Here is a 16766-nt window from a genome sequence, read left to right on the forward strand (position 1 = left end):
GGCCCTGCTATTTCCGCCCGGTAGTTCCCTCGAGGGGCGAGGCCCTATGGGATGGCTGGAGGTACCCCGCGGTGCGGACTACATTTCCCAGCAGGCCTCGCGCAGAAGACGGTGCTGCCGCCTCGCCCTTTCCGCACGGTAGTTTCCGCCGGGGGCGAGGCTCTATGGAATGGGCGGGGATGCCCCGCGGCGCGGACTACACCTCCCAGCAAGCTCCGCGAGGGGCGCATCTCGCGAGAGGCTGCCGGCGGCCGGTGCGGAGGAGCGAAGATGGCGGTGCGGCGGGGAGGCCTCGCCGTCCTCCTCCTGCTCCTGCCGCTGTTCCTGGTGATCCAGGCGGGAGCCGCCTCGGGACAGCTCCCTGCCGCCTCCTCCGAGGCCTTCGACTCCGTGCTGGGCAACACGGCATCGTGTCACCGCGCCTGCCAGCTGACCTACCCCCTGCACACCTACCCCAAGGTACGGGCGGGCCCTTCCCCGCACCTGCGCCGCTCCCCTCCGCCTCCCCCGGGCTGGCACGGCCCTTCCTCTGCCTCTCTCCCTGTGCAGCTCCGTGTCTTCTCTAAAACACATACTTCCTTATGTAAATAGATGGGAGGGCTGCCGCTTGACAGCGAAGCGCTGTTGTCAAAGTCCAGCTTTGTCAGAGCTGGGGCTTTTGTGGGTTTGGGGCGTTTGGCTGCTTTTTTTTTTTCTTCCTGTTCTTAAAAAGGCAGCTGTAATTTGGCTTGGGCTGCTCCATATTTTGGGCAGTGCTGTGTTCGTGGCAGGGCAGATATCCTGAGTCAGGGCGCCTGAAGGGTGAAGTATAAAGGATGACAAACAAATAGCTCGTCAGAGCCTTCATGGGAATTTTTTATCTCATGATAGAACACTGAAATTGTGTCTGATAGGAATTTAATGTCATCCCCCAGCGTTTGCTGTTGGTTCATGCTTGCATGCCTTTGAACTATGGGCTTAAATTTGGAAAATCTGAGATCACAAATCTCATATTTCCTTGTTCTTTGTTGGCAATAAACTTCATTGTCAGCTGCACCTGTGTGGCAGGTGGAACTCTTACCCTGTGTTTGGGATTTCACAGGAAGGCAGCAGGCAGGTGGAGCAGTGCCAGGATCAGGTAACAGGGCTTTGTCTGCTTCCCCATGGAATTCAGGTGGATTTTGTAGCTGGAAAGTAACAAGGAGTTGGGTGGAATATGAGTAAATTTACACAGCTTGTTTTGGTGTATTGCACTTTTGAATTTTGCTACTTTGCTTTTTGAATGAGAGTTTTGTCATGTGTTGTTGGAGCTGTTCACTAATACAGTCACATCTTTTACATTTAGTGTTTGTTCTGTTTGTCACAAAACTGCTGGTGGAATTGAGAGAAATTTGTTTTAGTTGTGAGTGGAAAAGAAGCCAAACTTCATTGAGACTGTGATGGAAATATATCTGTACAGCTCATTTATCTGAATATCAAATTACAAAATGTTTTCTGCTCCAGTAGCACCCACCTTGTCAGTGTTAGATTTGAGTTTTAGTTTATATATAATTTTCTACTCTTGTGCCTTTAAAGCTGATGAACTCATGTTTCAGTTACAATGGCCAGGTCATTTACAACAGGTTGTACAAGAGGTGTGGTGTGTTTGGTTGTTGTTAAGTTAATTCAGAGGCCGTTTGGCACCTGTGCAGTTTGAGTGGTTTGAAGTTGTGATTCATGGGTCAGTGGCAGGGTGTGGCCAGTGGGACACTCCTGTCACCGAGGCTTTATTCACATCCGTCCCCCTGGGGCTGTGGACAGAAGAAATACTGGGTGTAGGATTTCTGTATTTGCTAAATTTTAATAGTTGGCAGTTGGGGAAGCACTTCTGCCCTTCAGTTCAATATAATAAACAAACATTTGTGTTTGTGGAGTTGGCAGTAGGCAGATAACCAGGATGTTGTGTAGGACATGAGAGAATAATCTCTTTCTGGTAGTTCTGTTGTAGCTCTGATTAGAATCAATAATTGGTTCAGATACATTGTATTCCTGTCAAAATTAGAGGATTTTGGTCCTTTCCTGCTGGGTTTTACCATTGAAGTTCTGAGAATGGAGATTTCCTATTCTTTGTGAGGTTAAACATCAATACATCTTTTACAGCACTGTCTTAATTTCAAACACAGCATTCATTTTGCTTATGGGTTGTGGGTCTGGAGTTCCAAAACAGCATTTTGTGCTCCAGGTTTGCAGATAAATCCATGGCTTGTTAGTGCTGCTGGGTTCATTGCAGCTCATCCCGCTCCACATCGAGCTGGGGAAAGGAGGACAAAAACACCCAACCAAACAACAAAAATAAGGGTTTTTTTGTGACAATTTGTCGTGGCCTGGGGGTTTGCAAGCCTGTCCCTGTGCTCCCCAGGAGGAGGAGCTGTACGCCTGCCAGCGCGGCTGCCGACTCTTCTCCATCTGCCAGTTCGTGGACGACGGCGCCGACCTGAACCGCACCAAGCAGGAGTGTGACTCTGGTGAGCCCGCAGCACCCCCGGGCACAGCTGCACTGTCTGAAACGCTGCCCTTCAGCTGGTGCCATTCTTGCAGTTGTTTTGGGTTTGTTTAACAGCTTCTTGAAGTCTATGTACAGGGTATACAAAAAAAATCCTATAGGAAGGTTGACGTCTGTGAGTTTCTCCTCAGTGTTGCTGTTTTCCTGAATTTCTCAAGTGTCATCAGTGTCTGTAAATAAATTAGAAATAGTGCATTTTACTGTAAACAGTTTGTCATAGAAAACATAAAATGCCTGGGGGGAAATCCAGGCAAATAACACTTATCTTTTAATAATTCCCTGTGACAATCAGTCCCATTTGCCATTCCTGACAAATTTGTATATGGAAGTGAATTGTTCAGTGGAGCAAGAGCACAGATCTCACTGTGCCTTGTAACTTGTGGTCTGACCTACATCCTGAGCTTTTCCTGCAGCTATCCCTTGGGAATGAGGTACATGTTTTGCTTGGAATAGGCCTTTAAGTCCTGGTTACTAATTCTCTCAGGCTATCTGTGTTAGAGCAAAGATGTAACAGTGAAGATGAAATATAGAATCATTTCAGTTGGAGATAAGGTCATCAAGTCCAACCATTCCCCCAGCACTGCCAAGCCCACCATGTCCCCAAGTGCCACCCCTCTATGTCCCTCCAGGGATAGTGTGTGATACAAACCAATTAATAGTGGGTTTGGAATTGTGCAGAACTTTGTTCCAGTAATATTGAGGAAGCTGATTCACAGCTTTATTAAGAAAAGAAAGGCAGGAGCTCTCCACATTTACTAGCAATACAATGAAGCACCAGGCCAGCACTCAGGGGAGGCTTTTGTCCTCTCAGTGGCTCCTGAAAGCAAGACAGCTTATGGCCAGCTCAGGTAGGGAAGCAGAAATGCTGGCATGCAGAGATGCTAATGTGTTACAAAAGTGCAGCAAATACTCCAGCAATGGGCTAATGCTCCAGTCTGTCACACTGTGTAGCTGTGACACAGCCTGTCAGTGTAGTTGTCAAACCACACACACAGAGTGCCATAAAGAGGGTAATGTGGCAATAGAGCACATGTAGGGTAATGGAACAGTTGCTTATTTCTGGTTTAACTCTTTCTTGCTGTTGTCTTTGCTGGCTTATGTTCTGTAATCTGCTGGTGGGTGCCCTGAGTGTTCTGTGCTTGGCAGATCCATCTTGGCTGCTCTGCTCAGCTCTGGCTCTGTGCTGCCTGCAGACACTGACTCGGTGGCAGTTGTAGCCTGGAATGGCTGCTCAGGTGCCATGAGCTGAGCACTCAAATGTTCACCTGCTGCTGCCATGCTTCTGCCAGCTTCTTAGTCCTTATGATGGGCCATTTGTTCCTCTGGAAAACTGGGAGAGCTCCTGTCCTGTGTGTTGCTTTTTGGTTGGATTCTTTAGTTAAGGTACTACTGAGACACTGCCCACATAAGTTTCAGAATGGTGCAGGAGAGCTGTGCCTGTGTGTCATCTGCCTGATTTGTCCATGGGCAGAATAAACTAAATTATTCTCTCCAAATAATTTAGATTTCTTGGTCTTTATGATCTCTAGTGAGCAATAAATAATTGCTCTCTCTAAAACAAAGAGTTAGCTTCATTTTTCATAAGAAATTACTCCACAATACTTTCAGTGCAGTTTCTGTATTAGCAGGAAATGCTCCTTTGATTTTCCTGCGATACCATGGCTTCTGCTGTTCCCTCAAAGGGATTTAATGGACTGATGGTCCCTCTGTTCTCTTTAGGATTCCATCTCTGTTCTCTGATGTTTTATGTGATATGTAGAAGAAAGCTGTAGAGGTGGTGGGAGGATCAAGGAGAGCTTGCATCCCTGAGCTCAGCCAGGGTAACACTGGTGATCATTTGCTCTGATTGCAGCCAGATTTCAAATCCCTGCTCTGTTGAAGCTCTGATTCTGTCATTAGACCTCAGAGCAAATGCTACCCTGGGATTGCCATATCTTCCCCTGCAAAATGGGATTGTCAACTGCTGCTTTGTTTCTGATCCAACTTATACTGAGAATGTTTTCTTAACTAAAATGCAGAATTTATCATCTCATTTGGGGAACTTCTCCCTTGCAGCCTGTACTGAAGCATACTCCCAATCTGATGAACAATATGCTTGCCATCTTGGATGCCAGAACCAGTTGCCATTTGCTGAGTTAAGGCAAGAGCAAGTAAGTAGGTGACATGTTTTTCAAATACCACCTACTTGTTTCTGTTCAGTGTGTGTCTTCTCTTTTTAAAATTTCTTCAAATGGAAAATAAATCTTCCTAAGGACTGAAATCTAGACATGAGGTGAGGGGTGAGCAAGAATGTAACTTCTGTCTTTTTCATATAAAAACAAATGGAAAAAATGTTAATGTTGTGCTTGCAGTTAATGTCCCTGATGCCACGAATTCATCTCCTCTTTCCTCTGACACTGGTGAGATCATTCTGGAGTGACATGATGGACTCAGCTCAGAGCTTCATAACATCCTCATGGACTTTCTACCTTCAAGCAGATGATGGCAAAATTGTCATATTCCAGGTGCTTCCTTTTTTCATTGAGGTTAAGGTGTCCTGGCTGCTGATTTCAACTCTGGTTCTTCCAGCCAGAGAAAAAACTCTAGAGCATCATCAAAAGTGTTTAGTTTTTCCTAGTATTTCACTGCGTCTGGGGCCATTTTAAAATTCAGACTTAAAAGAATGGCTCATGTCTTAAGGTTAATTTCTGTATTAGTTCTGAAAATGTAAATTATCAAAATTATCAAAACCAGTGAAAGCTTTCCAGCAGGATCTCCTAACTCCTTATTTTGTTTTAGTCAAAGCCAGAAGTGCAGTATGTTCCACAGCTTGATCAGGACACTGGAGGAGATACAAAAGGAGCCTTGTCGCTGAGTAAAACAGCCTGTAAGTTGTCTTTTCTGCTTTGGAAGAGTAAATGCAAATGTTCCCTGTCATGCAAATTTAAAAAATGACGTTGCAGGTGGCATATGAAAGCAAATTTTCTGAAAGCTGCAATGTAATTATTTACTGTGCAGAGCGCACTGCGTACACTTGGCAAAGGGTGGTAAAAACTGAGCTCTGTTCAAATGGAAGTCTGCAAGCTGGGGCTGTTTAAAGCTTCCCTTTATGGTGTCTGTAGGGACAGGGTGTGTGGGGTGTGGGTTTTGCCTCCCCTTGCTCCTGTGCCCTCTGTTTGTGCTGTTGTGCCCCAGCAGACGGACGCGCAGGCAGCTCGCAGACCTTCCGGGGGCTCTTCGAGGAGCGAGCCAGCGACAGCTTCTTCAAGTGTCTGTCCATGTACGTATGTCCTGAGCTGGCCCTGCCCCCTGGGGAGGGTACAGGCATTTCCTCTGCGTGTGCAGCCCTGCTGGGAGGTTTCCAAGGGTTTCCAGCTCTGTAGGATCAGGATGCACAGCATCACAGTTCTGTATCTGACCGTTAGCGCTGCTTTGCTGTGCTGGCCCCGTGTTTTCTGCATGCTGTCCTGCCAACTTTGATTTTTCCTTTCCATTTCAAGTGAAGAACATATTGATAATTTCCTGCACTGTTTTTTGAGTGTGTTCTGGGAACTGTTTAATCAATACTGTGTTTTGCCTGTTCATTAGCTCTGAATGTGTTTTAGGGCAAAGCACTTTGTTTTGGGATTGTTATGTAGCACACTGGTATGTCTTGTTTCCAGGCTGAACATACTCAGTATGTATTTATTAAAGCTTTTTTACTTTTTTGTCAAAAGTTCCCACATGAAGGATCAGTGAGTTCTGCAGATGCACAACAGAAAAATCTGGTTTTAAATCTGTAAACAGGAGGATTCTTAGGGCCCCATAACAGAACCCTGCAAGTATTTTGTGATATCAAATGGGCATTAGAGTACCCAGGAGTCTGCAGTGGGCTGTGTAGCTGGAAGGGCCTGAGACTAATGAATTGGCAGGAAAGGCAGTCAGAAATGAGCCAAACTTTTTAGAGGTCCATTGTCTTGTAGTCAGTCTATGAAATCTATCAACATTCTTGTCATTTCAGAAATTCCAGTTGGATTTTAACCACTACACTCGTCCTGTCAGTGCTGGTGCTGCTCTGGATTTGTTGTGCAACTGTAGCTACAGCTGTAGAGCAGTATGTTCCATCTGAGGTACAGCATTTCAGAACTACAGTATTTGGACTTTATTCATTATATTGCTTTTATGTTACAGCTGTCCAGAGATGAAGAAATATTTGGGGGAAGTTCAGTTAAGGAAGGTTTTCTTATTTTGTGGCTGTGAATGGCAAACCAATTTTATTTAAATGATGGTTTTATAGCTGAGCATTCTTGCTCATTCCTGTGGCTCTGAGCCTTATTCAGATACAATGTCTTTTGGTTTGTAGTGCTGTACTTTCAACAGCCTTCAGGGTGCTCTGAGCAAATGGAGGCTGATTGTCATTTCCCTGGGAAGGAAGCCGTTCTGAGGGTGGTGTAGGGGAGACCCAGTCTGGGTTTAATGCAGGAGGATCAGTAGTGAGAGCAGTGACAGCAGAGTTATTGTGATGTGTGTGAGTGCAGTCTCATGGAGGAGAACAGGCACTCTCCCATGCCCAGAGTCCTGGCTCAGTGATTGCACACCAAAGGAGCTGTTACACAAGCACTCTATCTGCCCTTGTTCTGGCAGATTTCATACATTTCTTCTGGATGCAAGTCTGTTTCCAGCCCTGAATTTCAGATGTTACAGAAAGCCTTGTACTGTAAAGCTGCAGCCATCAGAACCTGGAATGCAGGTGCATAATGAAACTCATTTTATTCACAGTATGGTCTGTCTTTGTCTTAAAGTACCTTGTTTAAATGTTTCAGAAGCTGAGCATCTATGGAGATTTGGAATACATGAATGAGCAAAAACTCAACAGATACCCACCCTCTGCACTTGTTCTGGTTAGATGCAAGACTGAGGAACATGAAGAAGCAGGACCTCTTCCTACAAAAGTCAATCTGGATCAATCTGCAATTTAAATCCATTGGATCCCATAGACTAATTCTAACAGAGCTAGAAACTCCTGATTGATTGTGGTGGTTCTTCAGATGAGGAGCTTAGCAGCCAGTCTTTAAATGCAAATAAAGTTGCAAAATCAACAAATGTCATGGGATTTTGTTTTCAGCTAGTAGAGAAGATTCAGACATTCAGACATGAATTTGTTTGTTTCCAGATATAATCACTTTTCACTGGTGTTTGCTATTGTGTCTTTTTGCTTACAGAAGTTGTAAGCATGCTTTCCATTCTTCTACCAGGACACTTTCAAACTTACTTGTGTGTTCTAGGATGTAATGTGTACAGTCAGAGTTAGCTTTGTAAAGGTATAAGACATTTTAAGTAGGCAGGACATGCCTTTCTAGTGTTGCACTTTCTGTTGTAGTTAAGAGAAAATATTATAAAATTATCTGCTGAATTTTTTTGTACTTGTTAATGTCCATGCACAAACAACCCTGTCTTCAAAAATAGAAATATATTTTTTCTACAGTGTGGCAATATTCAAGGTGGAAAGCATTTGTGAGTACTGTAAGCTAGAACTCAGCTTGTGAAAGGTGGAAATGTGTTAAAATTTACAGACATATCCCTTCACATGCAGAACATTACATGGTCAGTTATTTTGTCAAACTTTAGCCTTTAAGTCTTAAATTGCTTGTAAAGTTAGCACCTGTGTTTTCTGAAAACTTCTACTTTCTGTTCTTGGTTAACTATTCTGGTCTTGTAACTTCATTTACAGAAACAAGTTGATTCCTGAGAAATGAGAGCAGACAAATAAAATTGACTGTATAGAAAACGTTGACTATATAGCTTTTTGCTATGGTTAATTATTGACCACAGCAGGCTCAGTGTGAGCCTGTCTGTAGCCTTCCTCTCATGGGCAACGTGACCTGATTTTGCTGTGATTCACTAACACAGCAGCAATGAACAATGTCCCTCATATCTAACCTATTTTTCGTGGATCTTATTGTATGCTGGTTCCCACAGTGTTGGCAGGTTGGGGGTGTTGGTGATTTATTTTAGGGTGTCTGAGTGAATGCTGGCTAGAATGCAGAGTCTTCAATTTACTGTCATTTTTTTGTTGATTAGACAGAATTCCCTCAAAGGTTTAAAAAAATGTAATGAAGAACTGTGGAGATTCTGGGGGATACAGTGATGTATTCCCCCACTTAAACCTGGCTATGGGGTCGTTCCCTTGTCTGTGAGCAGGTGATGGTGTGAGTGCAGCTGATGGAGCCTTTCAGGAATGTGCAGGGCCCAGCCCAGCAGTGGCTGTCAGGGCTGTCAGGTTGTTGAGGATGTTTGTTTTAAGCAGGTTTCTATCAGCCTGCAGGAGCTGCAATCTCAGCTCTTCAATTCTAGGTACCTCTTGATGCTGAGCTCTTCAGTGGCACAGCCCAGAGCTCTGGGTGCCAGCAGCCTTGTCCTCTGTGTAGGTGTCACTGCAGGGGCCTTGCAGGGTGGTGTTTGGGGACACTGCAGGGACAGGAGGTGCCTGTGTCAGTGATGCTCTGTTTCTGCTGGCGCAGGCAGAGCACAGCCCTGCTCTGCTGGGGATCCAGAGCTCAGTGTGATCTGTGCAGCCCTGCTCAGCAATCCCTGCCACTGCTGCCTTTACTTCAGGGATTAGTGCCCATCTTAGTTAGCACTGTGCTGGTTGGGATTTCCAGAAGAGACTGCAGCAATCCCCATTTTTCCAACTGAATAGCTTCTGGAAATGTTTGCAAGTCTGTTCAAATGTTTTCCTTTACCATTACACGTGGTTGCAGAGGGAGCAGCTCTGTGCACACGTGGCTCTGTGCCTGTTCCAGCGTGGACAGTACAACCTCTGTTTGGCTGATGACTTGGTTTCACAAAACTTTCTCTTCAAAATTCCATTGCTTACAGCCCTGGGCTCGTGTTAAGCAAACAACTTGTGCTTTCATTGGGTGTTTTGTCTTTTGTTTGCTGTTTAATGGCATTTCAGCTGGGTGATCTGTGCAGTGCAGGCAGTGATTCAGCCATGTGCTCTTGGGTCACAGAGAGCTCTGTGCCTGTGGCACTCTGGCACTTGGCACTGCTGTGTCCAGAGCCAGCCAGAGCCTGAGGAATTTGGTGAGTGTTGTACTTGTAAACTTGTCAAAAGATCTTCCCTCAGTAAAATCAGATAATAGCAAGTAATTGAACTGTTTCTCAAGATTTCTAATCTAAATGGACTCTTTAAGTTGTCTTGGCATTTGGCTTTGCAAAATGTCATTTCCTATTCATTTTTTGTTAAATATTTGACTTACTGACATCTCCCTTTTCAGGGGCTGCAATTTGGGTTTGATCTCTGCTCAAAACCACTGTTTAAATGAGGGGCCTTAAATTATTGAAATTGCAGGAGGAAAGCATTTTATATTCTCTTTAGGCACGTGTTCAACTGAACCTGTATCAGGTTTAGAATTGAATCATCTGGACACAAATGAGGTGACCCTCTTAAGTGTGTGCAATTCACTGCTGGCAGAAATAGCCCAGGTACATTTGGGGAAAATTGGGGAGCTTTTAGGTGCTAAAATTTACAATAACCTTCTATCATACTGGATACACTGATATTTGTGGCCTCTTCAGCTTTTCTGATATTTGAATTTTTTTATTTATTATTTTTTATACTTCAGAAGAGCTTGCTTATCTTTCTTATATCGCTGCCATGAACTCATTTTTTCTGAGCTCTAAGCAGCCTTTGATGTGGGGTAACTGCTCTGAAATCCAACTGCCTGGTTGGCTACAGCTGAGCTTGATAATCCTGGAGCAGCAAACAGATGGTGGTAGATGTCAGGTTGTAGAATAATCAAAATTCTTAGCTTGGAAAAGACCTCCAAGAATGAGTCATTTCCCCAGTACTGGCAGTGCCACCAGTAACCCATGTCCCCAAGTGTCACATCCACATGGCTTTAGGGGTAGTCTGATCACATGCCCAGGGCAGCCTGATCCAATGCCTGACAACTCTTCCAGTGAATAATTTTTTTTTTCTTCTATCCAATCTAATCCTCCCCTGGTGCAATTTGAGGCTGTTTCCTCTTGTCCTGTTGCTTGTTAATTGGGAGAAGAGCCTGATCCCACCTGGCTCCAAGCTCTTTTCAGGGAGTTACAGAGAGTGAGAAGCTCCCTCCTGTGCCTCCTTTTCTCCAGGCTGAGCCCCCCCAGCTCCCTCAGGTGTTTCTTATCTCTCTTGTGCTCCAGAGCCTTCCCCAGCTCTGTTGTCCCTCTCTGGACATCTCTTACAGACATTTGTCCCCAAGGGTGGGTTGACTCCATGTTTTAAACTCTTCCCTGTAGATTGTTTTGCAGGGTATGCACAGCTGGCCTGCTTTACCTGGCTCTTGCACAGGGCTCTTAGCAAACTCCCAACCACCTAATAAGCTTTAGGAAGGCTCAAAATAGTCCTGTATCAAGTCTGATTAGAAACTGAGACTTCCTCTTTAAAGACCAAGGGATCCAGAATTCAAGATGTGCTTAGTCTGACATTTTTCCACATTGCAGCAGCTGCCCAGACTTGCAGACTGTTTGCTACTTGGCATTGGATGTTTTCACCCAAGATCCTTCTTGAAACAGGAGAGTTTTCTACCACCACCCTTAGTAGTGATGTATTCCTGTGAGAAGCTTCTCTTTTGGACAAATTGGTGCTGCTGTCCTGAAGGAGGAGCTCCTACAAGGCTGTGTTTAATTGTGGCTGGTCTGTGAGGACAGGGTGGGAATGCCCTGGCCATGAGGAGTGTGTTAACTCAGCATAACTGGGGGGATGGAGAGGGAAGTTGGAGCTGTGGTTGTCCCTCCATGTCAGGCATGATGTGGTGCTTTGAGTCAGCTCAAGGCAGTGCCAGCTCAGAGACAGCCTGGCTGCCAGCCTCTCCTCCACAGCCCTGGTGGGACTGTCCTGCCTGGGGAGGAGTCATGGCCTGTGGGGTGACAACAATTTGGAAGTACTTGAGTCCTCTGGACCCTCTTGCAAGAATAACCCAGGCTCCTCAAAAACTTTATGCTTTTTCTCCTCACTACCCCCAAGAAAAGCTGCCTGCTCGTGAGATTTCATCCTTGAAGCTGTAAAACTCCTCTCTGTGGGAGCTGTGCCAAGACCTGCAGTCAGTTTAGAAGGCTCCAATGTATTTGTAAGTTCATGGTTGCTGCAGGCTGAGCTGCTAAGCCTTCCTGCAGGCCTGGAAATTCGAGCACTCAAGTCCAAAAGGACCCTGGGGAATTTCCTGTGCCTGTGCTCATTGCCCAAGCCAGGAAGCTGTTCCAGATGGTTGTACCCTGCACAGCTCTCCTGAGATCCCATCATCTGGCAGGAGCCTGGGCTGGTGCTGCCACAAGGGCAGTGGGAGAGCTCTGGCTTGGGAAGGAGGTGTGGAGACAGGAGACCTTCATGAAGATGAGACTTTCATTTCCCTCAAGCTTTAACTGTGCAGGGGTTTTCCATGACCAGCACGGGGATAAATGCAGTCAGCATGAGCTAGAGGTGAGTGCTTGTCTTCCAACCTGGCAGCAGGGCCTCAGCTCCCTAAATCTCTGTTTACTCTGAGCTGTCTAATGACCTGTTGCGAAACCACATACAGGACAAGAAGAATGAGAGTTTGCTGCTGGCTTTCGCTGGGGGCTGGAGCAGAGGCTCAGCACTGCCCTGCCAGTCCCTCCTGCCTGTGAGGTGCTCTCCTTGCTCTCCTGCCTCTGTTGGGTTTGTATCCTGGTAACTTCACCTGTGCTCAGTTGCAGAGAACTCCCTGTGGTCCCTGGAGCTCTGGGAACATGAACAAAACTCATCCCCAGGTACAGTTCTTCAGTAAAATCCTACATACAGCTGTTCCCTGAAGTGTTCTTGCCACTGCTGTTTGCCTGACCTCTTTATCACTGCTTTCTCTAAATTTTGAGTTGTTTCTCTGAGATTTTGAGCTGTTTCTCCTTATCTTGATACAAAAGAGAAGAGTTGATATAAAGCACTGGGCTTGGTTGGTGTTTGTTTTACAAATGGGCAATTAAGGTTTAAAAAGGGATAGGACTGATTGTTTTGGGAATTAAAGGTGGGCCATGTTTTCACCGAGGCAATTTTTGCTTGTATGTAACAATAATGGGGTACATGAGGCATTCCTGGGTAAGATGTGAGAACTAGAAAGGTGAAGTTTGTGTGGCTGTGGGATTCTGTAAATCCCTTTTATCCCTTTCCTTCCAGAGAAACGGTGATGTAGCTACTTTTGGTTCAACAGAGTCCTTCTCTGGAAAAAAAGGTAATGAACAAAATGCAGAGTTCTATTATTAAAGTATAAATCAATGGAAACTATCAATGTAATATAAAATACAACCAGTATTTATGGTCTGTTTGGACTGATTTTCCCTCTTGTCTGTGCAGGGAAATGTCCAGACTATAAAATTAATAAACTTCAGCTGTTCTGTGTTGGCCTGGAGCTGGCAGACATATGTACAGTTGTATGATAGGTGATCCTCATCTGTCACAGGCTCACAATGAGCTTGCTGTGGCCTTTCCTATGTCTTAATAGCCAAACTTCAGCAAATTTTGCCCATACTCTGAAGGATGAGGTGGGATCAAAGAGAACCAAATAGCAAGCCTGTAGTTCAGCTTGCAACATTTCATCAGCACCATTATTTTATACTCAAGTCTGTTTGTAATTGTTGTGCTTTGTAGTCAGAGGTGTTTTGTAGACACAGACGTGCTGCAATTCACCATTTCTCTTCTGAGCTAAAATCTGTGTTTGGCTCCTGCTTGAGCATGACAGAGGGGGAGCTTGCTGGAATCAGGATCCTTTTGCTGTTGAGCAAAGGCTGTCACTTCCCTTGAGTTTGAACACTAAAACAACTAAGTAAACACATAGCACAGCTAATAAAAATTCTAACTTAAAAGCTCTTTCAGTTCCTGAAAGCTCTTTAAAATTCTAATTAAAGATTTTTAAGTTCAGCTGTACCAAAATCAATTATTCAGACAGGATTGCCTTAAGTGACTGGTTACTTTTTTCTGAGATGACCACACTGATATTTTTTGCTATTGGTCTGGGAATATGAAGGAATGGAGGGAAATACCCTGTAGGTTTCAAGCAGAGCTGCAGGTGCAGGTTGCTGAGGTGAGGGTGGGTGCCTGGCATGGCTCTCCCTGTGCTGCCATTGTCTGCTGTGATTGTGGGTTTGGCCTTTAGCTTCTGCAGTTGGTTTGATTTATGTCCCTGACTTTCTGCAAGCTGGAGGCCCTGGAAGGTTGCTGTGCCCTGGAGATGTTGGTAGGGAGGGGAAGGGCAGCTCTTCAGTTCATCTCACCATTCTGCGCTCATAGTCCAGCCTCATTCCATGGGAGTGTGAGTCCTGGCTGGGGCAGAAAGCCTGAAGTGCTGTAAAATGAAATCTTAGCTCTTGGGGAGTTTTGTTATGGGCTCTGGGAGGGCACCTTCCCCAGCCTCACACCAGCCTGCCCTGTTTCAGTGTCCCTGCTGTCCCACAGGGGTTTGACCTTCATCCCCCTGCATCTGAGCCCACAGGATGAGCTCCATGGAGACGTGGGGCTTGTGCCATTCTGCCCCAGTGCTTTGTAGCAGCAGCACAGGTTCTTCCACACTGCAAGCAGCAAAATTCCCCACTAGGAGGTGTTTAATGGAGGAGTTTGGCTCTTTAAACTCAACTCTCAACCCCTAACCCCCAGCAGCCCTCATGCAGAGACCCCAAACCACCAGCCTCATGTCCCTGCACTGTTCCCTTGTGAAACACCCCAGACCCTTCCTCAGCCCCTCACTGTCTCTCTTGCCTCCCCAGGGTGCTGCCATGGCTGTGGTGCCCGCCCTGGCTGCACACAGAGGCGCCTCTGCATCTCTGCCCTGGCGCTGCTCGTCCTCGCGGCCGCCGTGGCCTCGGCGGTGGCAGCCCTGGCACTCCTGCCACGGGCACCAGGTTGTATCCCCAGAGGGGCTGGTTTGTGGGTAAGGGAGGCAGAAATGGTGCTGCATGAGCACAGCTGTACCAGCTTTGCTCAGCCCAAATGGCCACCAGCCATTCCCTGCTCCACAGGGCAGGGATAACTCTGGGTAGCACTGTCATACTTAAGACTGCTGGTGGGGTTTTCAGATTCTGCCATGAACGTACCAGAAATTAATCCTGGCCCCTGGTTATTTCCAGGACAAAAAATTAATTTCAGAATCCCACCTTTACTCCCCTTGATCTATTCCTCTTATCACAAAAATGTTGGAAAATAAAGGTTTTCTTGCTTTCCCCTCAGTGAACCGCCTTTGCACAGCCCCTAATAACAGGACAGGCTTCCTGTGTGACGACAGAGTGACTTGTGTCCCTGCCAGCTGGGTCTGTGACAGAGTCAGCAACTGCAGGAACGGAGAGGATGAGCAGGAGCAGCTCTGTGGTGAGTGGTTTTGTTGTGAGCATCCCCCCTGCACTGATCTTCCAGCTGTGAGACAGCACCCAGGGTTCCTCTAACCCTGCTCTGGGCTTCTGGCTGCCTACAGAAGCAGATAGGCCTGGTAGAGCCTTTGTAGGGCAGATGCTGAGAGATGGCACTGCCCAAAACCTAGCAGCAATGCCAGGATTTAAAGACTCCAATCTCATCTGATCTTCCTAGGATTTTTTTTTAAACCATGTTGTAGTTTTCCTCCATCAGTGAAACTGTATGCATACATGGGTAATTCATTGTTCAGTCACCCTGTGGAAAAAAACTAAATAAAGCAGAAACCTGGGGCAGACTTCCTGTGTCCCACCACAGAACTTCCCCATTTGTTCATGTTTGTTTGATGCTGCAGGGGAAGTGTCCTGGCAGCAGCCTTTGGTGCCTGCCATCCCCGTTTTAGCCAGTGTGTGTGCCTGGGGGAGTTTATCATGTCCTGTGTGTGTGCCCTTGCAGGTGACTTGCCCCACAGCCTCCCAGGATATCTGGTTTTCTACTGCAGCAACCCCAGATCCTGGGTTTATGCTGACCAGAGGTGTAATGGGATGAACGACTGTGGGGACTGCTCTGATGAATCGTGGAGCTGTAAGTCTGTCTGTCTGCTGGCTCCTGTCTTTCTGCTGATGGATTGCAGCAGCTTCCACAGGTGTGGTGCTCGTGGATGCTGCTGGAAATGCCTGCAGGCTGGCACCCACCACTGAAACACAAAATAGCTGGGGTGGGGTGTGAGCATGAGCCCTGCAGGCTCAGTCCCCTGGCTGCCGAGGCTTCTGTGTCAAAGCCTGGCGGCACCTGAGAGAGGAAAGGCTCAATGCTTTTCTCCCAGTCCCAAAAATTGCTCTTTCTCCGTGGCCTGCTGATGTGGAGCAGTTTCATCACTATGTGTGGCTGTTAGTAGTAACCATTCAAACTGGCCTCTGGTAGCTGGTCAGCAGATGGGTGGGTCTCCAAGCTGTGCAGGAGCTGAGTCTTGCTAATATGAGCAGCAGATTTGTTCCTAAGTTACCCCCATGGTTTTGGACAAAAAAAAAAAGGGGGGGGGGGAAATTACAGTTAGTTGTTCCCCCTCAGGATGGCCTCTCTGCCATGAAGGTCACTACAATGTCACACTCTGGCTGTGACAGCGCCAAGCCAGTGTCTGCTTTGGTGGGCCCACAGTCACAGGGTTGTCACCAGCAGCTTTTCTGCTAGGGGGATGAAAGGATTTGACCCATGGAAGGGAGGAGGCAGAGGGTCAGTGCAGCAGAAGCATTTCAGTTCCCGGTTTTCTGTCCTTCCAGCAGCTGCCTGTCCCCCGTGTGGGCAGGAGTGGTGGAGCTGCATCTCCGTGCACTTCGAATTCTGCTCCTGCATCCCCCGGAGGCTGTGCCGGGACGGAATCCAGCACTGCCTGGGCTGGTCCGACGAGTTCCTCTGCCCAGCCTGAATCCTGGTGCCCATCCCTGCTGTGGACAGCAGGGCGCTTCCCACACCTCACCCTGAAGCCTCGGGTCCTGCCATGCCACCTGCTTGGGGAGCTCCAGGCCGAGCAAATCCCCCTCATAGCACAGGGACAGCAACAGATCCCCCTCACAGCACAGTGACAGTGACAAATCCCCCTCACAGCACAGGGGCAGCAACAAATCCCCCTCACAGCGCAGTGACACCAGCAGGGCCTGTGGCAACGCTCGGCTGGACACTGGCTGTGGGACAGCTGCCAGGAGGCTGTGCCATGTCAAGGGGACATTTCCTTCATGGGCAGCACTGGGTTGGATGCTGGGCTGGAGAGGCTTCACCAGCCATGGCTGGCACTGCCTGGGCCAGGGGTTCCTCCTCTCTGGACATCCCAGGGCCTCTGCAGGCTGCCATACTGAGAGCTGCCCCGAGCAGCAGGAGCTGAGTGAGGCTCCA

The 16766-nt window shown here is 47.0% G+C and overlaps 2 protein-coding genes across 4 annotated transcripts; both read left to right on the forward strand.

Annotated features, from left to right (window-relative positions):
- The first annotated feature begins 36 nt into the window (after nt 1-36).
- TMEM59 (transmembrane protein 59) lies at nt 37-8278 on the forward strand. 2 transcript variants are annotated; one of them, XM_074545752.1, is made up of 8 exons: nt 37-459; nt 2378-2483; nt 4577-4671; nt 4873-5025; nt 5300-5387; nt 5696-5780; nt 6501-6609; nt 7303-8278. In XM_074545752.1, the coding sequence occupies exons 1-8, from the start codon at nt 52-54 to the stop codon at nt 7456-7458; spliced, it is 1200 nt and encodes a 399-aa protein (XP_074401853.1). In that variant the 5' UTR covers nt 37-51; the 3' UTR covers nt 7459-8278. The 2 variants fall into 2 exon arrangements, with proteins under 2 accessions (XP_074401853.1, XP_074401854.1); XM_074545753.1 differs by having other exon boundaries at nt 5699-5780.
- A 138-nt stretch (nt 8279-8416) lies between these two features.
- On the forward strand, nt 8417-16476 carry LDLRAD1 (low density lipoprotein receptor class A domain containing 1). Of its 2 annotated transcripts, none has more exons than XM_074545762.1 (6): nt 8417-12256; nt 12657-12711; nt 14240-14374; nt 14700-14837; nt 15333-15461; nt 16157-16476. In XM_074545762.1, the coding sequence occupies exons 1-6, from the start codon at nt 12236-12238 to the stop codon at nt 16300-16302; spliced, it is 624 nt and encodes a 207-aa protein (XP_074401863.1). In that variant the 5' UTR covers nt 8417-12235; the 3' UTR covers nt 16303-16476. The 2 variants fall into 2 exon arrangements, with proteins under 2 accessions (XP_074401863.1, XP_074401864.1); XM_074545763.1 differs by having other exon boundaries at nt 16160-16476.
- The last annotated feature ends 290 nt before the right edge of the window (nt 16477-16766 follow it).

The sequence above is a fragment of the Zonotrichia albicollis genome, chromosome 8, assembly GCF_047830755.1.
Source record: "Zonotrichia albicollis isolate bZonAlb1 chromosome 8, bZonAlb1.hap1, whole genome shotgun sequence".
Lineage (NCBI taxonomy): Eukaryota > Metazoa > Chordata > Aves > Passeriformes > Passerellidae > Zonotrichia > Zonotrichia albicollis.

Coding starts and splice junctions, on each gene's coding strand:
- LDLRAD1 (XM_074545762.1), top strand. CDS start 12,236: ATGAACAAAACTCATCCCCAG. Junction 12,712..14,239: donor GTCCTTCTCTGGAAAAAAAG/GTAATGAACAAA, acceptor TTGCCTCCCCAG/GGTGCTGCCATGGCTGTGGT. Junction 14,375..14,699: donor ACTCCTGCCACGGGCACCAG/GTTGTATCCCCA, acceptor CTTTCCCCTCAG/TGAACCGCCTTTGCACAGCC.
- TMEM59 (XM_074545752.1), top strand. CDS start 52: ATGGCTGGAGGTACCCCGCGGTGCGGACTACATTTCCCAGCAGGCCTC. Junction 460..2,377: donor CCCTGCACACCTACCCCAAG/GTACGGGCGGGC, acceptor TGTGCTCCCCAG/GAGGAGGAGCTGTACGCCTG. Junction 6,610..7,302: donor AGCAGTATGTTCCATCTGAG/GTACAGCATTTC, acceptor TAAATGTTTCAG/AAGCTGAGCATCTATGGAGA.